Genomic DNA, 24522 nt, shown 5'->3' on the forward strand with positions numbered 1-24522 from the left:
CCAAAAACACAGATTTTACCCCGTGGAACAAGATTTTTACCATGGGACCCCCCCTGAAATGCGATTAGGCTAGTTTTGAGGAGGGTTTTGTTGTGAAAACCTGGCAACCCTGTCTGGAGGGTTAATAAAGGCCTTCTAAAATGAAGCGGTCCGTTTGTGTAAGAAAAATATCCATATTTAACAAGAAAATATCTAGCTTCTGCCAGACCGCCTTCCGTATTCAAGTTACGAAGAAAGTGTAACTGATGTCACAAGTTGAATATGGAAGGCGTAGGATGTAGCGTAAGCGTTTTGAACTGCCAGAGGCACTACACTTTCTTCGTAACTTGAATACGGAAGGCGGTCTGGCGGAAGCTAGATATTTTACTTCATAACTTGTTAAATATGGATATTTTTCTTACACAAACGCTTCCCTTCAGAAGGCCTTTATTAACACCCCAGAGCCGTGTGGAGTACGTTTATAATGGATGGATGCACTTTCTTAAGCTTCAAACTCGTTGGTCCAGTTCACTGCCATTATAAACGTTGGATGCATCAGGATATTTATTAATATAACTCCGGTTGTGTTCATCAGAAGTAAGAAAGTCATATATACCTATGATGGCTTGAGGGTGAGTAAAACTTGGGCTAATTTTCATTTTAAAGTGAACTAATCCTTTGACTAATGTTAACAAAGATTAGCAAAAACAGTAACAAATGTATTGCTCATGGTTAGTTCATGTTGGTTAACACATTATCTAATGTTAACAAATGAACCTTATTGTAAAGTGCTACTAAATTACACACACACACACACACACACACATATATATATATGTTCAAATAATATTTAGTAATGTGCTGGAAGGCGTAATCTAACACTGTGGAATGTTGTGCCTATTCTCAAGCAAGACTTCCATGTGACTGGGATTAATGAAACCGATCCAGAGAGCCTTGAAGACTCCAGGAGAGGCTCCTCTGTGAGACACCACTGCTTTGTTCCCACGGCTTTTGGTATATGGTACATTATTAGAGATAATAATCTAATGAGAAGAAAAATTAAATAAAAAAAATTAAAAATGTGAATTACTAAGAAAAAATGTTGCACGCAATTTACAGTCTTTATTGTCCTAATGGATTTTTCTTTTCTTTTGATTTTGGGGTGAAATATGAGCTGGACATGGAGGCGGGGACTTTTGCTCACTTCCAAGAATCCTGTGGGATTCCCAGACTGAGTAGAAGCCTTGTTGACTCACATTGTCTGTTCAAGTGAGAGTCTGATGATGAATTGCTGAGTCCTGGAGTGGGAGGGGCATTACCTGCTAGGTGCAAAGCAGCTCTCCTCCCATTGGCTGAGAGGAGTCAGTATATTTCCTCCCTCACAAACAATGTGAGAGAGTGAGCAGTGTTCAGAGCATTGAGAGGACTGAGAGGCTAACAAGAAAACTCTTTAGCACATCCACTGAAAGATTCAGAGAGAAGGCTTGATAGACTGCAAACTTAAGAGTATGTATGTTTTGATTGTGTTTCATGTGCCTTTGTTTTAACTGATATCTTCATAAAGGACACAAGCTTGTTGTTTTGTATTTTAAGTGCATGCTTTATGGTTTTGTTTGATTGAGTGTTTTCAATGGTCTCACCAGCCATATGTTTCTGGGTTTGATTTCTCTAACTTGCTAAGTATATTTGAAAGGGGTAGCTTTCTTTTGACATAAAATGGAAGTTTCTCATTCTGTATTACACCAAGATACTGATTTTAGAAAGTGTTTTTTTTTTTGTGTTACAAAAAATTTGAGAGCTTTAATATGTAGCAGAATGATGAATATGTTGATTTGAGTGTAAAATGCTATAGTGAAAAGTATTTTGACTAAGTAGAAATAACTTTTTTTGAGTTCTGTATAACTTCTGGGAATGAATTGGAGACTTGTCTAAGCATGCTGAAGTGTTGATGTGAACCGAGTGTGATGTTTCTGCTTCACTGACCCTCTGAATGTTCTCCTGTCATTTAAACTGAAGTACGTAGCATGCGTTGAATGGTTGAGTGTCTCCTTGAAGCAAATCAGTAATTGCGGAAAGCCCTCAGCTTTAATTTGTTGACTTTTAGGAAGTCCTGATTTATGAGAGAGCGTTTCATCTGCTGAGTCGCATCCTAATGTCTCAATACAACAGCCTCTTGAGATCTCTCAGATTAACAAAACTTAATAAATCTCACTTTGACATGATTCTTTCCCAGGCTTCAGACTATTTAAGTGATCACAGGCTAGTTTTAAGGCATTTATAGTTCTGTTTATGGTTTTGTGTAACTGTAAAGCATGATGCATGAGTAATCTGAGGTAATGTTGACTCAGTTGCTGTGTCAGCAGCTTCAATGATATGGACACTGACGTTTCATCTGATGCTTTTCCCTTGCATCACCCTAAACAAATCCTTCCGCTCGGCTGTAAAGGATTGGCGAACATGCTTGAATAGATAAAATGCTGGTTAAAGGGTTAGTTCACCCAACCCTTTAATTGGAAGCAGTTTTATTACTGAAATCTAATCAGAACATTTCTGTCCATTATATTAAAGAAAGACATGGGTAAGGAGAGGTTTGTGGTTGCCAACAGATTAGCCATTTCCTGTGAAATTTTTGAGAACCTGTAACAGGCATGAGATCATATGAGATAAGAATATTGCTCCACGGTTTCCTGCCATATCAGACATAAGTCACAGCATGTCTGAATGATCAGGTGAGCTGCTACAGGTGTTGTGCACTGGCGCCAAATGACTCATTGCAAGAGTAATATGGGAAAAAGTCGTTTCTTCCTCTTTCTGATGTTCCACAGGTGTTTTGGGGATTTCATAACACATTTGAATTGTGCAATCACATGGTTGCCTTCAGCATAATTGAATGATTGTTAAATATTTGGCGCAATCCATTTTTTTACAAGTCTGGTCCATAGTCCTATTGGAATAAACATTAAGTTAATGTTTTCCATTTTTCCAGTGGGTTTCACTGGATCTTTTAAAGGTTGAAAAGGTAGAGCAAGTTGTTTTGTCTTCATTTTCATATTTTAAATCGCTCTGCCCTAACAGAAATCCTACTGAAGACATCAAGATACCAAGATGGCAGTCAGTTCGTTTCATCGTGGGCAATGGGCTTCACAGTCCTTGCGAGTTACGGCGAAGGAGCTCTCCATTGTTGGCGTGCGAGGCAAAAACACGGCCATTGCTGAGCGATTTTCCAAGTAAGCAAATGACAAGATTTGCATAACTAAAATTGATCTCGCTTGCCATTTAATCTCATTTGCTTTCAGTTTAGCACTTTTAGTGCTCTTTAGACAGTGCTTCACAAGCTTTGTTTTAAAAGCTGCCATTTTGCTCTATGATGTTCAAATCTTTGCTCCAATATTATTGGGAGGTTTTCTCTTTCTCTTCAATCTTTTGTTTACCATGAAAGTGGTGTTAAATCTTTAAATGATGCCATCAACAGCCAGACACAGAGGTACAGTAGGGTCCAAAATCTGAGACCACTAATAAAAATATATAGTTTTTAATGCAATTTAATACCATTTTTAAGTACAAATTATATTATCAGCAACTTTACTGCATTTAAAAAGTGACTTTTTCATTTCTTGTTTTAAAAATGTCAGAATCCTAAAACTTTCCAAATGCAAATTCCATATTGAATTCTTTCAGACATTGAAGCGCACTGTACATGTTTGATTTACAGCTGAACGTCTGCTGCCCGACTCATTATAAGCATCTTTATTGGCTCTCAGTCAGTGTGTTTCCTGTGCAAAGGAATTTCTCCAAGCATCTGGAGTTTTTCCAGTGCATCTCCTGTCAGATTTCCTGATGTCTTTTCCAGCATTCTGCCTCTAGCTTCCTCTCTACACGTACATCAATGACTTCCACATCCTCAAAACCGTAGATTTGCCAGCTGAACTATAGTGAGCATCAAAGAAATCAAAGCGAAGGATTAAATAGTTTCTAATCTGATCGATGACTTGTGATAGGTGTGGGAAAATGGCTGTTTTAAACGGTTTAACTGTTGTATTTGTTCAGACATGCAGGACTATAACTATCTTCATAGTCTTTTATCTCTGTTTCATTCCAACTAACCAACATTCAGAGCCATGAATTAGTATGCCGTGGATTTCCTTGGAAAATCAGATTGAATTTCCTGTTTTAAAGGGTTGGGAATTTTTTAAAGTTCCCCAACAGATGGTTAGTGTATCTGAAAGGCCTTCATTCTAGCTTTCAAGTTTCCTTTTTAACATGTCATAAAAATAAAACTAGAAGCAAAATCAAGACCGTCCAGTTTAGTTGTTTGCACTGCTACATATGACCGCTAGAGGCCGCCAATGATCAAAAGTGATGGTTTAGTTTTTAGGCAGATAAAAGGAGATCCAGCCTTTAAACTAAGAACAGACTAGCGTAAGCCAAACAATAAAAACACCATCTGTTGATTGGCCAAATTTGTATTATACTGTTTTAAATACACAGAAAATAGATACTCTTCATCAGTTTGAGGACTAGAAAAACTTTTGCCACTTTATTTCCTCTCAGGTACCTGAAAGCAGCAGAAGAAACGAGTTCAGACAAGAAAAAAGTGAGTTTTCACCATCTAGTTACTCATTCCATTGCTATAATGACTCATCACTTCTGTCTATCTGTCTATCTATCTATCTGTTTATGTCTGTCTGTCTATCTATCTAGTGCTACTGCTGCTGTTTAGACACATGCATTCAGTGTCCAGTCATCTTAATCCCTATTTAGAAGTCTTAATCTGCAGGTAATTCCCATGCGCTTTACATAACTGGTCCAGTCAATCTGCCCTCCTGAATGATAGAGTGTGTAAGGTATAAGGAAACTTCAGTAATCTGTTAGTGTTCGTCAGGATGAAGGAGTTGCAGAAATGTACAGGATGAAACTCCTGTGGATGTAGGTATGAGCTATCTGACTGTATTTGAAAGAGACTGCAGCTGGTTCATGTCATGTATAGTTTTTGCATTGAAGCTTTTGTTAAAATTGTTCAAAGAAAGGTTTTGATTTCTGCTCCATTGTGAGGGCCTTGTGTTCAATTTTGGCAGACAGTTCAGAGTGTTTGTGTCAGGCCTCATACACTTAGTAGTTGGCTCCAGAAGACATCTTAACATCAACCAGAAGTATCTGAGCTGTTGTAGCATGCATTAAAGGCTCAAAACTAGGGTCAAGCATGCTTTAGTTGCTTTTGTGTGTGAACGCACGAGAGAAATCTAGATTATATTTAGTGTTTGTTGACAGATTTTTGGCAAAATAGATTTATATTCAAAATTCTAGCTCATTGTTTTTTTGTTTTTCTAGAATTGAAAATTCCTAGTTTTGTATTTTGTGTTGACATTTATGTATGAAAACTGCAAAATACAAATTGACCAACATAATACGATGACAACTGACGTAAATGTCTCTATTGAATATAATAGTGTACAAAATGTCATTTTGTGGCAATATAGCACTATATTTACACAAAATCAATAAATAAATAAAAAATAAGGATAATCAAATACTCATTTCCAGTCAGTAGTATTCTGAAATTAAGCTATTCATGACTTGTTTTGAAGTTATTTATGCCCGTGTTCAGAATTCTAAATATTTTAACGAATTTTATAGTCTGCTTTTGTCAGTTTATATTTCATTGACAGTTAAAACTTAAATTTTAAAACCGTTTTTGGTAATTAAATCTTAAATGTTAATTGTTTCACACAACCTGGACATGTGACTAAGCATGTAATGTCTTTCACAAACTTTCATTTTCCTGGTTTCCTGTCTCTACTTCCCCTTTTTATGTTCTTCCTGGTTTGTCTGTCCTGTTGTAAGGGGGTTGGCCTAGTTCCCTCATGCAGATAGTTTCAAAAGACTAGCATCTGGTGCTGCATTTTTTTTCCCTCATTTCCACCAGCACAGACTGACGGAGCCACTCCTTCCATTTGCCAGGTTTCTGAAGCTTTTTTTGTCAACCTTTTCTAACAAACTACTACTAATCCAACTATTGACAATATATTCAAGCATTTCATTCTGTTTACTGCTTTTCCTTGTGTAAAGGCTTATCAGTGAGTAAATGTACTTTTGATTAGAATTTTAATCAGAATTTCAGTTTAAAGCTTATTCAGAACTCAATGCAATAGCTAAATCTCTATATCTTGTTTTAGTTTATTAATGTTTTAACTTCAATTTAGATGATCGGAATAGATCAATACAGTTAGAGTCCACTATCTGGACTGTCTTGTCTCAAGATTAGAGTTTAAAAGGTGAGCAACCCAAGGAAGTGAACATTCTCTTTGTTCTGATACAGTCTCCGGAGAAGTTGACTCCTTCCCTGCGCAACAACAATCTGAGTGTCCTAAAGCAGCTCTGGGAACAACCAGCCGAAACACCTACATCTCCAGAACCCAAAACGCACTCAAGACAGAGGGAGAACCATCAGCAGCAGTCTTTAGATCCCAGTGTTGACACTCCACTGGAATCCACAGACGTCCAGCTGTTGAGCGACAGCGACCAGCCGATGGAGAAGTGGACGCAAAGAGATGTGGAGACCCCCGGGGCTGTGCCCATCGAAAAGCCCACTGTACCTCTCAACAGCCTGAAGATGATGTTTGAGAAAGGAGAGACCATTCACAACAACGTAAGTACAGCAAATTATCTAAACGGGTACATATTATCTTAAAGGTCCCGTTCTTCGTGATCCCATGTTTTAAACTTTAGTTAGTGTGTAATGTTGTTGTTAGAGTATAAATAAAATCTGTAAAATTTTAAAGCTCAAAGTTCAATGCCAAGCAAGATATTTTATTTAACAGAAGTCGCCTACATCGAACGGCCAGTTTGGACTACATCCCTCTACTTCCTTCTTTAATGACGTCACTAAAACAGTTTTTTGACTAACCTCCGCCCACAGGAATACACAAGAGTTGCGTTTGTAGAGTGTGTTTGTCGCCATGCCGTCGAAACGCTGTTATTTTCATCCCGCAGTCCAATCACCGGGTCTGATTCCGGCTCAAATTGATAGGGTAAAATTAAAGACATGTTTACAATAACACTGAGCGCATGCATCTCCACGTTATGGTAAGAGGCGTGACCTTTCCGGTCACGGTGCGCTCAGAGCTGTCGAATCACAACACAGGAACCGCTGGCACAATCAGAACTCGTTACGTATTTCTGAAGGAGGGACTTCATAGAACAAGGAAGTCATCAGCCCGTTTTTATGACAGTGGAAACAGCGGTATACAGATAAGTAAATTATGTGAAAAATACTGTGTTTTTTTAGACGCGAAACATGAACAAATGTTATATTGCACACTATAAACACAATCAAAGCTTCAAAAAACCACGAAAAACGGGACCTTTAATAAGGTACTTGTCAGTTTAGTAGATAACACCTTTTTGGTAGGTATGAGGGAATTTAAAGTCTGTGTGCAATTGTAAATAGGCCGTATATTTTACATTTTTGCATAATTGCTCCTACTTTTCATCAGTTGTTTTCCTCTATCGAAACATAGTTTTTCATGATCATTTTCACCTCTGACCCTCAGAATTAAAAACCTGTTCTGCCTTCTGTCGTTTTAGAACTTCAATATGTAAATGATCTCTGTTATGGTTGGCTAACCTTTGCAAACACTGAGGTATTGATATGTAAATTAGGGTGGTCCTATGTTAATGAACTGGTTTTGTACACACACTACGGTCACTTTTATTAAGCAGGGATGCGTTAAATCAATCGAAAGTGACAGTAAAGACATTTATAATGTTAAAGATTTATATTTCAAATAAATGCTGTTCGAAGAATTCTAAAAAAAATATTAAGCAGCACAACTGTTTTCAACATTGATAATAAATGTTTCTTGAGCAGCAAATCATCATATTAGAATGATTTCTGAAGGATCATGTGACACTGAAGACTGAAGTAATGATGCTGAAAAATTCAGCTTTGCATCACTGAAATAAATTACATTTTAAAATATATTAAAATAGAAAGCAATTTTGTTTTTTGCATTTTGTTATTTAATAAATGCAGTTTTGGTGAGCAGAAACATCTTTCAAAAAATGTTAAAAATCTTAAAGGTGCCCTCGAATGAAAAATGTTTTGTTTAAAAGACCTCCGAAGAACAGGCGAATCTCAACATAACACCGACTGTAACGTAACAATCGGGGTGTACGCCCCCAATATTTGCATATGCCAGCCCACGTTTCCAACATTATAAAAGGCATTACACAAGGGCAGCCAGTATTAACGTCTGGATGTGCACAACCAAATCATCAGACTAGGTAAGCAAGCAAGAACAATAGCGAAAAATGGCAGATGGAGCAATAATAACTGAAATGATTCATGATTACATGATATTTTTAGTGATATTTGTAAACTGTCTTTCTAAATGTTTCGTTAGCATGTTGCTAATGTACTGTTAAATGTGGTTAAAGTTACCATCGATTATTACTGTATTCACGGAGACAAGAGAGCCGTCGCTATTTTCATTTTTAAACACTTGCAGTTTGTATAATGCATAAACACAACTTCATTCTTTATAAATCTCTCCAACAGTGTAGCATTACCCGTTAGCCACGGAGCATAGCCTCAAACTCATTCAAAATCAGAAGTAAACAATATAACAGTATACAATACTCACATAATCCGATGCATGCATGCCGCATGCATGACGAACACTTTGTAAAGATCCATTTTGAGGGTTATATTAGCTGTGTAAACTTTAAGGCACTGTTTAAGGCAAGCGCGAGCTCTGTGGGCGGAGAGCACGGGATTTAAAGGGGCCGCAGCATAAAATCGGCGCGTTTATAATGATGCCCCAAAATAGGCAGTTAAAAAAATTAATTAAAAAAAATCTATGGGGTATTTTGAGCTGAAACTTCACAGACACATTCAGGGGACACCTTAGACTTATATTACATCTTTTAAAAACATAATCTAGGGCACCTTTAAACTTCTGAACAGTACAAACGAAGAATTCCTCGCCAGTCCACCTAGAATATTTATGAACGTGAACTAAGCAAAAACAGGCCATTTTTGCTTAGTTCACATTCATGAATATTGTAGATGTACTAGGGAGGATGCTTTGCACTGAGAGGGTTGTAGTATGTACATATTAGATCAATCTTTTAATATAAAACAAAATGGAAGTTCTGTTTTCCATGTATATGTCTCCTTAAAGTATAGTATGTATGTAAGAGTTTGATTAATTGCTGTCATCTGTCTGTTCTGCTTGCTGGATATCTGCTTGTATTCAAAACGTTCAAAAGACTGGTCATGCTGTGAGTCACATGGTCTGTGACTCATCCTGAAGACACCAGTCAGTGTGCTCTAGTCTGTCTCTCTCTAGGTTTTTTTTTTTTTTAGTAGGTTCACTGCTCTGCCAAACAGCTTGCAGGTCAACTATTGTCAGTTTGTGGTCTCTAATTTTGTATAAAATGTTACTTTGAGTTAGTGCTTTGTTTAAACGGCTATCCCTGAGAATTAAACATTGGCATGCAAGTTGTACTATTACAGTACTTGTGAGTGATTAGACTTCTTTAAAAAGCTTCTTTTGAAACCAGATCCATTGTACTCCACTGATTTGAATCTCTGATCTATTGTTCTCTGCTAGTCTGTGCCGTTAAAGATGAAATGAACATTCTTGTGGTGTCTTTTTAGTCACGCCTCGTCTTCATCTGACATTTTGTTTCTTTAATCACATTTTTTTGTGTTTAAAATAAACCGGGACTTCACCGTACACAATGGTGTCTCTTGTTTGTTTCGCGGACTGCAAAGAGAATCGTGTCCAACATTTTATCTGGAAAAAAGTAAGCTAAAGGAGTGTGGGTGGAGGAGAGGGAAAGACTGAAACTGAATGCATTTTACTGTTACCACCACATTGCCAGTGGTTCAAAGCGTCCCAGCATGCAATGAACAATGTTTTGATCCACACCATAGTTATGCTTCTTCCAAAGGCAAACATCATTATTGCTTATACTAGGGTTTAGATGCTTTTCCATAATCCAAAGCCTTATACTTTCAGCTTCTGTGAATCAGTGATTTGAGTTTGTGAATCGTTTAGTCCGAAAAGCCAGTTTATGGAAAATAAATGACTCAAAAGAACACTGTTCACTGACTCAGTGATCTGGCAGCAGTTCTCAAATTAATTGACTTAATTTTTTTCCCCCTCACGCAAAGCCACAAAGTTTTATTTTCGGGTTAAACCCAAACTTCACCTCTCAAAAGACATTTTCATCATTCGACAGGGATGAGGTTGCTCTCATTGAGAGACTTTGCTGTTCTCACTGGGGGGTTGATGTCATGAGATAAACGTCCACATGATCGCTGCGGGGTTCGAGCTCTCTGCTCTCATCAAAGCCAAACTTCCTCTCCTTTAACCTGAGGGATGGTCATGAGGGAGAGAGACTGACTGAAATTAAGTGAATTCATCATCCACCTCCTCCAGCATTTTTTAAAAAATCTCCTGCAGAGATTTGTTTTATGAATGTCGCTGGATATTGAATTTGAGGTGCTTGGAGAGTTGAACTGACTAATGAACAGCTAATAAAGAGAACTTTTAGATATGATTAGACATGATGATGTGCAGTGGGGTGGACACGTTTTGTAAGAAACTAGACTTTTGCCATACGTCATTAGTTGTTGAAAGAAGCAGCAGAATGAATAATCAGACTAACTGACAATATTATAATGTTGTCTGTTTTATACATTAGCACGTTTGTGTCATAATAGTAATAATAATAATCCTACTAATTAATTATTATTAAAGGGTTAGTGCACCCACAAATTTAAATTTGTCATTTATTACTCACCCTCATGTCGTTCCACACCGTAAGACCTTTGTTCATCTTCAGAACACAAATAAAGATATTTTTGATGAAATCCGAGGTTTTTTTTTATCCTCAATTGAAATTGCCACATTCAATGTCCAGAAAAGTAGTAAAAATAAATTTTGCGCACAAAAAGTATTCTTGTCGCTTCATAACATTAAGGTTGAACCACTGTAGTCACATGGACTATTTTAACAATGTTTTTAATACTTTTCTGGACATTGAATATGGTAATTTCATTGCTTTCAATGCAGGATAAAAAAAAAAAAAACTCTCAGATTTCATCAATAATATCTTAATTTGTGTTCTGAAGACGAACGAAGGTCTTACGGGTGTGGAACGACATGAGGGTGAGTAATTAATGAAATCCATTTCATTTTTGGGTGCACTAACCCTTTAATAATAATAATTTTTTATAATTGCCACAATTTCAAGGATAAAATAAAATGAAAGCAACTGTCACATGGTCTGAAAAAATCATATTCACACATGAATTGGCACCTCTGAGTCCAGACCTTAAAATTAATTAAAAGTCTGGGATGTGCTGGAGTACACTTTACAGATTGCTTGACTCTTGCATTGTCAATACTTATAAAAGATCTTTACCAAAAATTGATGCACCTCTTGATGGAAATAAATGTTGTGATGTATTTGACAATGCAAGAGTCGAGCACTCTGTAAAGTCTACTTCAGCACATCCCAAAGACTTTTCATTAATTTTAAGGTCTGGACTCAGAGGTGCCAATTCATGTGTGAATATGATTCTTCATGCTCCCTCCCAACTATTCTTTCACACTTTGAGCCTGATGAATCTTGACATTGTCATCCTGGAATATGGCCATGATGTGTCTTCCAACATACAATAAAAAGCTACACACTCCATCAATTAGGGTTAGAAGAACTGTTCCCAAACATATAACATGCTAGAAACGTAATAATCACAGCAATAATGATCCAGTCATAGACTCTTAAATATTTGCCTATTTAAATCCAAATAGTGACCTTTTTTTTTTTTTTTTTTTTGGCAGGGCAGCGCAGATGTGATAAATATACTATATTTCATTTTTTTTGTCACAGATTTTATTCTCTGATAACATACGGACACTCCTCATTTTTGGCAGGCTGTGGCTCAGATGTTCCTATCTTTTGTGTGTTTTGGATTAATAAAGGGTCTTTTGTCTGGGCTGATGCCCCCTGTGGCTGTTCTGCCTTTGCCTTTTGTACTGTGTTTATTTCCCGCTCCCCTGGTGTCAGCACACCAGCCTGGAGACGCAGCACTGATGCCTGGCCGGCTGGATCCCCTTACAGCCCTGCTGATGGCTAATCCACGATTTGGGGGTGGGCCGGTTTCAGCCCCCTCGTTGGATTTAGAGGTTCAGCCAGCTGCCTACCCCACCCCACCCTCTCGGCCCTCCCCCTCTCCATCTCTCCCGCTGCTGCCAGGAAAACACTGGCATGCTCACCGTCTCTAATCTGCTCTGAGCACTGCCGGGCTTTTAGTCAGACAGACTCAGCTCTGTAAATCTCCAGGAATCACTGCGGACCGCCCGTTGTTGTCTGTCTGATTTTAAATAGGTAAGACATGCAGCTTTCAGGTCGATACTGATATTGTTACATGTGGAAACTCTCTGTTCGGTGGGATGATGTCAGTTTTAGTTCCTGTCGTGCTGCTTTCCTGAGAACAATGACAATGGATACATCAGACTTTTTGGAGGATGTGTTTGTGCTGGGATTGATTGGAGTGTTGTTAGGCACTTCTTGAAAAGTAAATGTTTTGTGTTTGTAATGTCTTTGTCTAATTGTCTGTCATTTTCTGAAACAAAAGCTGAGAAGTAATACCACTACAGTAAAAAATGCAAAATGGTGCAAAGCGAGTAGAAACGGATGCCGAACTTTATATATAGACCAATATGTTTCCAGTTAATCATCTTACGTAAAAGTTTATCGTCCAAACATTTGTGACAAAAGTGATGTTAAAAATGGTGCAACAGCACCAAATTGCTGGGTTAATGTCAGTTTAGTAACAGTGATGTTGTCCACTGGTTTGTTCTGGTCTCCGTGAGTCTCAGTCCACCGGGTGTAGAATTGCATGCTGTGTGTGCTGGAGTTGTTGTGGCAGTAAAGCCAGACGCTGGTGTCTGTCCACGGCTCTCTTAGAGCTCATTAGAGGATTATTGATGCCAGTGGAGGAGCTGGCCAGCCAGAGCAGGAGACATGTTTAAACACTGCTGTCATGGCTTTAAATGTCTCTTATCACCTTACTAATTAGTGCTGTTTGCTAAAGTAAGCATCATTATTATTTAGCTCATACTTAGGGTTAGGGGATTTGAACAAACCCCTTACCCAGAGTATTAACCTTTGGAGTGTAACTCATCCCACACAGAATAAGGCTTATGAAGATATGTTTTTTGTTGTTGTTTTTTGTATGGCTGCCAATAAAATAATGAAAAGTCCCATTGACTTATATTGAAGGAGGGACTCAAGCCATATAGAGTTGAGTGTGTTTCTAGAAACCACCTAGCAACACCCTAGCAGCCACTTAGTGACATCCTAGCAACCATCTGGAAGACCCTAGCAACCATAGCAATATGCTAAAAATCACTTGGAACACCTTAACAACCGCATGTTAAGGTCTAGCAATGCTTTATAGCAACTATCCAGAACACCCTGGTAGCCACTTAGGCCACATCCACACGAAGCCAGAGCTTTCCCTATTCAATCTTTTCTAAAAAAAAAAATTCTGTAAACACGGCGTCGTCTCAAGATTTATCTGCGTACACACGAAACCGACTCAAAACGATGTAGTATACATGCCAGACCAGTATGTGGCGCTGTAATTTTGCCACAGAGACTAAAAACGGAGAAGACTTGGATCATGCACATAAACTTTGCACGTAGTAGTTCGTTGTTGTTGTTGTTGTTGTTGTTGTTGTTGTCGCTGTTACGTGACATAGCAGTGTCTGACTAGGGTCGAGACGTGGGGTGATAACATCGTCGTTTCACAAACTATACAGATTGGCTGTACACACGAAAATGCAAGGGTGTCGTTTTCAGATTTATCCACTCTGGGACCCGGTTTAAAAAAAATAGGGGTTTCAGGCTCCCAAAATGCAAGATCCATCTGGATAAATGCCAATAGGATACAATTTTTGTTTTAATGTATACAGCTAATAATGCTTAGTGAAGCCCTAGCAACCACATAGCAGTATGCTAAAAAACACTCAGAACACTGTCGCGGCTGCATACCACGGCAATCACCCAGAATACACTAGCAACAGTCTAGCAATGCCTTAGCAACTATCCAGAACTCCATAGCAGCCACTTAGAGGCGCCCTAGTCGCCATCAGAAAGAACCTAGCAACTGCATAGCAACATGCTACTATTTAGAACACTTAAGCAACTGCATAGCAACACCATGGAAACCACCCAAAATACCCTAGCAACGATCTAGCAATGCCTTAGCAACTACTCACAATGCTATGAATAATCATTTTAAATATTTATTAAACTTTACATTTTAATAAAAAAGTCCATTAATAGACTTTACAGTATAGAGAAACAGGAAATGGGATCAGATCTGCATTGGCTCCGACTTTAAAGTCTAAATGAGATCAAAGTCAAGTTCCTCATTGAATATCCGGTTTCATTTGGAAATGCATCACAATAAAGTAGTTAGAAATGTGGCAAGTGGCAGTTCACGTTGACATTAAGGTCTTTTTAATGCTCTCTTTGTCTTTGTTCTGTTCATTAACATATGTTTCTTTGTCTGTTTAGGTGTCCAGAGAATCTGACAGTGGATCTGAGAATATGGAACCAGGAGATAGAGGTACAGAATCAAACACAACATTAAACGTCTGATAGCTTCTACAATATGTTTTCTGTTACATGATCTCACATCTTGAACTTCCTGTTTCCTTTTTGCAACCCTGTAAGAATCAGCTTTCTGGAAAGTGCTGATGGCAGTTCTGTGGAAATTCCTGTTTCCCATTCCCACTTTGACCTTGTGGCTCTCATTTTCTCTGCCATATCGGAGACCTCACTGACTCTCTTTTTCTTCCTTAATTCACAGAAAGTCTTGACTCTGGAGTCAAAATGATGGAATCAACCCCTCTCAGGGACAGAATGGCCATGTACCAGGCAGCTGTGACTAAGCATGATTTCCCTTCCTCCCCCACTGTGAGTGCAACCCCCACCCCTTTCACAATAAATCTCTCCCTCAATTACTGTCACTTCTTATGATTTCATCAGATGCAAGAAGTCTGCTGTCTGCTGACATGAGACTCTTTGTATCTTGTTTTAAAGGCAAAGTTCGCCCAAAACATGAAAGGGATGTCATTTACTCGCTCTGGTTTAGTTCCAAACCAATATGACTTTTTGTTCAGTGGAAAACAATTTCCTATGCTTTTTCATGCTATTAAAATGAACAGGGACTGAAGCTTTTCACACAAGTCGTATGGACTACTTTTAAATCGCTAAAAATCTCTGTAAAAATCCCTAGTTCTTTTTGAGCTTTGTCGTAGTGATGTCCAATATGTGAATGGAAAAAATCTAACTTAAAAGAACGAATCAATGAATCTTCACAAAACCCATCTGAATAATTTATTCATGAATAGGGCCGATCTGGGGAGAATTATCTCCCCAGATCATCAGAGAATAATGACGTAAAGTTCGGGCCGTTTTTCCATATACATCTGTCATATGACTTGAAATATAATCATATGGACCATTTCATGATATTTTAATAATACTTTCTCATACTTTTCTGAAGTTTGAGGTCCCCCATTAATTAAAGAAGTTTTTCTTTTTAGTTGCATGAGGAGTAAGTCATATGTTTGGAATGACTTCAGGGTGTGTAAATTAAGACAGAATGTTCATTCTTGGGTGAACTGTTCCTTTAAGGGAGCACATGCTCACTGATAACCTTTTCCCTTTTTGTGTTCCTGGTTCTGGTAGAGTGAACCAACAGACAATGAAGTCCGCAGTCACAGTGGGAAGCAGAAGGAAAATGTGCCACCAGTGTGCGCTGATGTGGTAAGAACTCTTGGCAACCTGAAATCCTGTGAATGAATTAATCCTATTTGCAGTTTAAGTGCCCCTATATCATAATAGGGGCACTTTAAATATTAAGTATTTTTATATAATATAATATAATGAACAAAGTCTACTTGGTACTTTGACCCGCCCTCAAACACTGTAGTTGTAGCCGAGAAACAACATGTTGTGTTGTCGAAGATGCTTTTTTCTGCGAATCCACTTTGCATGCACTTCCAAAGGATGAGGATTCCCATTGGAATTGTTACGGTTAAATCATAGACTATATTAAACAATGGACGTAGTGTCCATGACATCACCCGTAGGTTTCTGAAGAGCATTTTTGAAGCCCAAAGTGGCTGTCACCATCTTGGCAGCTCGTCACTCCCGGATAACTGTAAATGGGCAAAGAGGTGGGACGTGGGTGGAGCAGAGGTGCCTGTTTGCTGAAACCACGCCCGCCTAGCTCAACATGATCAAGTTAGTTCAGGCTAAGGAGCTAATGCCATATGCTACTTCACAGACTACTTTACATGCAAACAATACAACTTAAATTACTACAGTGTCCAAAAGGTCATAATAAATGTATTTTAGGTTAAAAAAGTAGACATCACAGTCCTCATTCCGTCTATTCTTGAGTAATTACAGGCCTATTTCTTACACTTTTTTTTTTTTTTTTTTTTTTAAAAAAGCACAAACACAACAGAGATGCCAAGTTCAGTGGCTGGAATTAGCTGAGGTGACGTGACTGCTAACAGACAGCAGACAAACTGCGTCACTCAAGTAGCCACGCCTTTATTTATGCAGAACTTTAAGACAACTTTTTTTTTCTGCTGTAAAGTTGGGCATTTTAACATGGGGGCTCTATGGGATTGACTCCCTTTTGAGCCTGTCTCTAACGGCTAGTTGATGAATTGCAGTTTAAGTCACTTCCGTGTTGGATTAAAGAGAGATACCTGAAGGTTGCCGCTTGGGTATAACAAACACCATTATTACTATACGTGTCACTGTGTATCAAGTGCTGATGAAGATCCGGAGCTGAAATTCAGATATGGTAATGAACGTTTCGTTTCCGATGCACGCTGTAATCGGTAGACCAATCACAACAGACTGTGTCATCTGACCAATCAGAGCAGACCAGGGGCTTGGAAAGGAAGGGTTTAGAGAGATCGAATCCTTTATCGAGCCATTTCAGACACTATGGGAAAAGAGGTGATATGCAATGTACATTATTAAAAAAGTGTTTTTTGACCTTGGATGCATGTAAACTTATTGTTGCAGACCTCCAAACAAAATTAGGAATGTTTAAAAAAGCATGAAAGGGGCTTTTTTTTTTTTCCATTGTAGTAAATGTTTCTGGCACTTGCCTCATTACTTCTCTTTGTATCTGCAGGGCTCTGAAACCAACACTATGAAAAGTCCCACTGCAGACAGGAATGGTGAGTTTCTGATTGTGATCTCTTGCAACCATATTAATAACATACAAATCATGAGTGAAAATGTTCTACTTTTATGATTTGAACCTATTAATCTAGGTTCAACTCTGTTTTAAGTATTTTGACACAGTGAGAGCTGATCATGCTTTATTATATGAGTCATCTTGCATGATCATGCTTTATTAAACAAGTCTTTTGTCATGCACATCCTGTTAGTAACTTTGTATCTCAGCGCCCTCTAGAGGTTATTTTGTTGCAGCGTCAAAAATCACTATTCTCTCCATTTACAGTCTCTGTTATAAGTCCTGAACAAAACCAGTCTAAAGCTGTTAGGGTGAGTATTCAGTTAATAAATAAAAAAAAAAAAATTATTTAAAATATAGTTTTATCTGTTTGCATTTTGTGTAGTGCCATTGAAAAATACAGACATGGCTTGTCACTTTGGCTAAAATATTTGTACATTTTTGTGCACTTGTAGAAGTTTCGTTTGCCTGTCCGTGAAACCTGTGTGATGTGCCTTAAGACTGTGTACCCCCTAGAGAAACTTGTAGCGAATCAGCAGATTTACCACAACACCTGCTTCCGCTGTGCCTACTGCAACACTAAACTCAGGTGAGGGCAAGAGACCATGCTCTGATCCAGCTGGCACTTGATGTGGACTAGCAGTAGTACACGAGACTGTTGGGTCTCCCATTTGCCAATTTTATTATGCTCATGGGTGTCCCCTATTTGCTTGCCCAACATCCAGTGTTATGTTGTTTTTCATAGATTTGTCGATTGGCAAAAATATCTTTTAAATTTAGTCAATTTTGTCATTGTCATTTATTTTAGTCATTTTTTACTTATGTGGTCCTTAAGATAAGGGAAAATGAGGCAGAAGTACAGTGAAAGTATTTAAAGTAATTTCAGGATGTTTTCTATCATTTTAAATGATCAGAATACATCTATGACAAAGGGTTCTAAAAATATGGCTTCTTGTAAAAAAAAGTGTTCCTCTGGCTCAATTTACCCCAGGTTAGGGTAGTAGGTGGGTGTAAACTGACCATCTAACTGAATCTGAATCAAACCCATGTGAAATTTTAAAGATAATGTACCTATTTTAAAAACTAATTTAATAATCAAATTTCCTTTTACAAAAATATTTTAAAGCTAACTAAAACAACATAAAACCAACCAAATGAAGTTGAAATTTCAATATCTTTAATTGTTTGCATTTCTGAAACAATATGTTGAACACAAAAGTTGTAACCTTCCCATAAACAGATTAAACGGAGAGTTTGTTGAGTAAAATTAAATAAAAACTAAATAAGAATGAATAAATGTCACTGAAACTAATAAACATATTAGTCAAAGATTCTTGACATGGTAGTTTTTCTGCAATGTCGACCATGTTAGGCCATTAGGGACTACAGGTGGGAAGATATAAATGATTAAACATCCTCTGGTTTGTATCAGAGAAGGATTGGTGTACTTGTACACTATTCCTATCAAATAAACTCGAAAATAAAGATAAACTAAACCAGTTGCGTAATATTGAAATGACACCAGTTTATACTTCAGATTTAACTTAAATTCAATGCCTTATGGTGGGGTAAGTTAAAACGCTGGCTCAATTTACCCTGCAGTATTTGGCTCACTTTGCCCCGTAGCTGCCATTTTAGGAAAAGCTAGCTAGCTTACCAATTCAGGCTAATATTTAGCTAAATGACTTGCATGGTTTTATACATTGCTAAATCACCAATATGCATCATAAATAGTTTTAGTCCTGGACAAATTTGCTTTGATAAAACCGCCATTACATCTGTTATGTTAAAGGGCACCTATTATGCCCCTTTTTACAAGATGTAATATTGGTCTTGGGTGTCCCCAGAATGTATTTGTGAAGTTTCAGCACAAAATACCCCACAGTTAATTTATTATAACCATTTGAAAATGTCATTTTTGGGGCCTGTTTTAAAAAGAGCTGTTTTGGTGTGTACCACCTTAAATATAAATAAGCTGCATATCCCCGCCCTGCCTTTGGATGAGGGCGTAACTTGCATACCTATGGCAATAAACAGTCGGTAGAAGCAGAATGGCTGAGAGTGAGAGACCCGCTGTTTTGTATGGCATTCAGCCGTACATGTTTGAACCGGAATCAGACCCAGATGATGAAGAGACTCCGGCAGAAGAAACACAATTGAGAATGGAGCAGGACGTCTCTGAATGGTTATTTGATACATTTATGTACTTATAGAGTTTTAATCGCGTCCCCTTTGCAATTATGGATGTGCAACACACACACACACACTGTGATAACGTTCGCGCAATTTTTTGAAACTACAAACACAAATACTGTGATAACGTTTGTAAACATACACAGTTTTTACTACAATATCTTTAAAAAAATATATATATACGTGTGGATACACACTATACAAACAAGGTTTAAATTATATACACAGACATTCTACGACGACGACAACAACTTTAGACGCATTTGTTATTGAATTGGCTGACATCGACTGAAATGACTATTTGCTCAAAAAACATTAAATACACTTACTTCTTCTGGAGGTGACGTTGGATCGCGAACAGTAGGCAACGATCCACACTTGAGGATTAACTTTGAAGCAAGACCTGCTTTGAATTGACCCTCGTTCTCAAAACAGTCAGTCAAAAAATGATTCGCACAAACGTAAACGTATTTTGGAATTTTGAGTGGCGCCTTTCCTTCGTAAATAAAATCCATCCACTGTGTTTTCAGTGGCTCTGATGTCGGAAGTAAGTGAAAACTACTATGTTCATTATTACATCCCACAACAGAACACTTATGTTTCTTAGGAGACATTACCGGCTGTCGTTGAAACAATGGAGGATGGTTGACCGATCACCGAGGTTGGGGTCTATGCCAAAACCAGATTGTCAATCAAACCACGTGGGTGGGGCTTAGCGCAATTCTACGTCACAGTGAGAGCAATCTTAGAACAGGGCGTTCTGAGACAGTGCTTATGAATTATTGAGATTGTAAAAAAACCACTGGGTGGATTTTTCTCATTCTAGGGTGGTTTTGCTCACACACTGCCAACACACATTTATGGTCAAACACCATGTAAAAGTGAAATTTGCATAATAGGTGCCCTTTAAAATTTTACTTTGACAAGCCAAAAACAGTTTTTAAAGTAAATAAGCGATACAGGGAGTGGGTCAACTTACCCACTGGCTCATCATACCCCACTCTCCCCTATATATATATATATATATATATATATATATATATATATATATATATATATATATATATATATATATATATATATATATACATATATATATACATATACATACACATTGCCCTCCAAAAGTTTGGAAACACCCCTGGCAAAGTGGTTTTGGATGATATCAGCATAAATCCTTATCATTTTTTGGTGCAAATACATTACAGTAACTTGACATTATCATTGAAGACCAGCAATAATAATTTTCATTTTGATTACATAATAATGGCAATATATACATGTCAAAGTCAGACATACCCCTTTGCCAGCGGTGTTGCCTGGTTACTGGTTTAAACTTGGCCAAGGTTTGTAAAAGATTTTTGGGTCAGCACTCCTTTAATAGCTTCAACAATTGATTGCCAATTAAGTTTAGAATACAATGAACCAATTAGAACCCAGTTTAGGTCAGATAGCTGCTAATGGTGGATATTTTGATGACTCGAAAATTTAAGGTTTTTTCTAAGTATAAACTGTTTATATGTTTATATAATAAAATATGTTTTCGTAGTTTGTGTTGTCCCTTATCAGTGCAAAATTATCACACATTAAAAAGGATTCATGCCAATATTGTCCCAAACCCCACTTTTCTAGGGTGTTTCCAAACTTTTGGAGGGTAGTGTGTATATATATTAGTGTTTTACCAGTGTTCGTTCACCGTTTTAGGTTATTATTTTTAATAGGCTAAATTATTTGAAGCAATCATAATGGTTACGTTTATAGAAAACGGTTATTAGTTATGTATTTTAGTGCTATACGTTGACATGCAGTTATTGACATACAATTATTTACGAAAGAGACAACCGTATTCTGTAACCAAACTCACAGCCGTAAATTTTCAGGACTCACAACCTCATTTTTGGCGAACTACTGCTGTGTGAACAGAACCGTAATGGACAACTAGTTGTCTGTGACTAGAGAGAGTCTAGTAGCCATTTGTATTTCATGTGTGGTTGCGGTAACTTACAGAGATGGAGATATGAGCTGTTTCTCATTTGAAGGCTTCATATCCAGTCATTGTCGTCGTCCACAGAGATTAGCCAGCTAGCAAAGCGCTTCACTTTTACAACGAACTGTTCCCGCCAGTTTTGTTGTCTGCGCGCGACTCAAACGCTCGCTTTCCAGTCAGGATAAGAAAACTCAAACGGTTAATTTAATTTTGACAGAGGAACTCGCGCCTATACTGAACTCGTGACGAGTTAGCTTTAATAAGACTATTCAATGTTACAGACATCAGAATCTTTAGATATTTACTTCATTAGTCACAACCGTTAAACAACAACTAGTTTTCTTGATCACAGGTGATATTCACGATTAGCGCGAGAAGGGTTGACAACTTGACGTCGGATACTCGTGCATATACAGTAGAGGCTCAAATACTGTATTTAAGTTGTAATGAACATGACACTTTGAGATTCACAACTGTTATTAAAATATATGGTTTTCAACCCTAAACACTGTGAATTTAGCGTTTAGGTTTTTTTCCTTCTAAATAAATGTTGGAAATTTTAGTGAATATCTCACAGTATTTTTTTTTCTTGTCATATTTTGGTCAAAAGAATATGCTGCAGGGATGATGTATTTTTGTAGGCTAACCCAGAAGTTAGCATGACCCTGGTTTCCTAAACCCATTACGATTTTCTATGGGCTTTTGGATTATTGGAGAAAATATACTCCTGTGACCAACAAAACTATATGATTCTTACTAGTTGACACAACTTTTAAAAAAAAAAAATCTGAAGCCAAAATAGAATCACCAGAAATAAAAAGCTAAACGTAGGCTATGCTATAAACAAACATACATGACTTCAGCCTCACCAACATTCAGAGTTCTGACAACTCTTTCATTCTTTATGTAAAAAACATATTGCCTGTTTGAGTTAAAATAGTTTGCAAGAGTGTGATTATAGACACAATGAGGCTGTAAAAGCAGACTAGTCAGTAGATGAGTTTACCTGTTCAGTGCAATGACGTTTAATGTCCCTGATAACCTCTGTAATCCCATTTAGCCAGTTGTTAGCAGCCACATTTTTCAAGACAAGCTTAAAAAAAAATCACATATACTTGTATATTTTATGTCATAGAATAAAAGTGAAAATATTTTGAACTTGTGGCATTTAACCAAATCCCATTGACTTCAGGACAGTGGAACTGGAAGTGCTAAAACACATTTCCAGGTTTTGGCATACAATCATCCCTGCAGCACTAAAATGGTTTAATTTAGGACATTTACAGCATTTAGGACAGGACCTATATGAGTATTTAACTGATGTTCAGTTTGGTTTGTTTCTAATCTCTCCTTTTGTTTGCCGCCCTCTTTTGGACAGTCTGGTGAACTATGCTTCTTTGCACAACAACGTCTACTGCAAGCCACACTTCTGCCAGCTGTTTAAAGCCAAGGGCAACTATGACGAGGGTTTCGGCCACCGACCCCATAAGGAGCTTTGGGAGACTCGAGGAGAAGGAGCTGAGGAGCAAGTGAAGCTGTCACCTCATGAAACAACCTCCAGCCCAACAGTAGAGGAGTCTCCACTGGTAAAGGTTAACGTGCTTGCGGCCACTTTAGAGACCCGAACCCAGGCCGCCTCTGAGAGGGTGGAGAAGCCACTGGAGATGGGACGACTCAAGATATCCTGGCCTCCGCAGTCAGAAGGGGATGAAAGCGCAACCCATGTGTGTGCAGCTACTGATGGCAGTGGCATCAAACCCATCCGCCCGAAATGGCCTCCAGAGGGCGACTCTGTATCAGGCAACCCAGACCAATCTGATCTTCCAAAGATTCGCAGGAGCGTCTCCCTCAAGGAGAGAAGCAAACCATTTTCCATCTTCAGCTCTGCCCCAGTCACTCAACCCAACAAGAGATGCCAAAGATCTCCTTCAAATGAAAAGCCAGACTCAGAGGAGGAAATGTCACCCGTCTCTTCCACCACGGACACGCTGATCTCTTCCGAGGACATGACTGAAAACAACCAATCAGAAGAGGAGGAACAGGATGAAACCAAGGAGGAAGACAATGAGGAAAGGATGGAACAGGAGGAGAAAGTGGAAGCACAGGAAGAGGAACTTTCCTCTCTGAAATGCAGCTCACCGGACAACAGTCCTCCATTGTCGCCCGAGAGCGAGTCTGGGCTGGATCCCGAGGAGAACCAGGCCTCACAAGATGTGGGCTTCTGGGATGGAGAGGAAGCTGAGGAAGATAGAGCTGATGTCTCTGTGGAGGACCTCATTAAGAGGAACCGTCATTACGACGATGACGATGAGGACGAGGACGATGTGGTCTGAGTGATAGATTAGATGTCCGTGGACTTTCATTTCTCAGAAGCACCAGCGTATTTTCATGTAATCTCCGTTGTAGGTCTCTGTCTGTCTTTTGTGCAATTTTTTTCATGTCTTCAGCTTTTACATGTGCCTATAAATGTAACTAAAAACCAAGTAGTTGTCAGGAAGGTTTCTCTAGTCTAGACAATACACTAGAGCTCTTACAGTCTCTTCAAGCCTAGTTTTATGAAATTTTAATTTGTTTGGTACTTTTTCTATATTTTATATATTAATAGATTAGAATATGTTGTTCTGCTGCTGTTCAATTTAAAAATGTATGCATTTCCAAACAACTGAAAAGAAAAAATGTTTTTTTTTTTTATTGTTTTAAGAGTTTAAATTTGATTAGGCCAATCTTCGTATGTTTAGTTCAAGCACACATCTTTTGTTTTCACACAAGTGATCTATCACTACTGTAATGCACTTGAATGTACTTTATATGTCAAAACACGCCCCATTTGATTAGATTGACTACCTTTTCAATGTTTTATTTCAAAATTGTATTTAACTATTTTAAATGTCACTTTTTTTTTATCATGGGACCAAATATCCTGTAATACTATTTGTTTCAAATAAATTTACTACTATAAAATCTTGAGCAAGAGAGCTTTGTTTTTCTTAGTGACCCAATCCAATATTTTTCCCAGCAAAGTGAGCATATGTATTTTACTCCC

At 38.0% G+C, this 24522-nt stretch overlaps 2 protein-coding genes across 3 annotated transcripts in view; one reads left to right on the forward strand and one right to left on the reverse strand.

Moving 5' to 3' along the window:
* Window positions 1-21628, reverse strand: part of zgc:174906 (uncharacterized protein LOC571548 homolog) — a 30161-nt gene extending 8533 nt beyond the window's left edge. The window contains exon 1 of the mRNA XM_048177336.1: window positions 21498-21628. The gene's annotated coding sequence lies outside the window, so the exon portion shown is untranslated. The remainder of the gene's footprint in view (window positions 1-21497) is intronic.
* On the forward strand, window positions 1330-24446 carry lima1a (LIM domain and actin binding 1a). Of its 2 annotated transcripts, XM_048177332.1 has the most exons (11): window positions 1330-1485; window positions 3055-3206; window positions 4531-4573; window positions 6296-6625; window positions 14584-14635; window positions 14879-14985; window positions 15763-15840; window positions 17234-17279; window positions 17567-17610; window positions 17755-17888; window positions 22858-24446. In XM_048177332.1, the coding sequence occupies exons 2-11, from the start codon at window positions 3085-3087 to the stop codon at window positions 23810-23812; spliced, it is 1911 nt and encodes a 636-aa protein (XP_048033289.1). In that variant the 5' UTR covers window positions 1330-1485; window positions 3055-3084; the 3' UTR covers window positions 23813-24446. The 2 variants fall into 2 exon arrangements, with proteins under 2 accessions (XP_048033289.1, XP_048033290.1); XM_048177333.1 differs by lacking the exons at window positions 1330-1485; window positions 3055-3206; window positions 4531-4573 and adding an exon at window positions 5794-5937.
* Window positions 24447-24522: the final 76 nt, after the last annotated feature.

Source organism: Megalobrama amblycephala, linkage group LG24 (genome assembly GCF_018812025.1).
Source record: "Megalobrama amblycephala isolate DHTTF-2021 linkage group LG24, ASM1881202v1, whole genome shotgun sequence".
NCBI lineage: Eukaryota > Metazoa > Chordata > Actinopteri > Cypriniformes > Xenocyprididae > Megalobrama > Megalobrama amblycephala.

What these genes read in the sequence shown, in the direction of transcription:
- lima1a (XM_048177332.1), top strand. Translation starts at nt 3,085, where the DNA reads ATGGCAGTCAGTTCGTTTCATCGTGGGCAATGGGCTTCACAGTCCTTG. An exon ending in ATTTCCCTTCCTCCCCCACT is followed by an intron (nt 14,986 to 15,762) that starts GTGAGTGCAACC and finishes TGGTTCTGGTAG; the next exon opens with AGTGAACCAACAGACAATGA. An exon ending in CACCAGTGTGCGCTGATGTG is followed by an intron (nt 15,841 to 17,233) that starts GTAAGAACTCTT and finishes TTGTATCTGCAG; the next exon opens with GGCTCTGAAACCAACACTAT.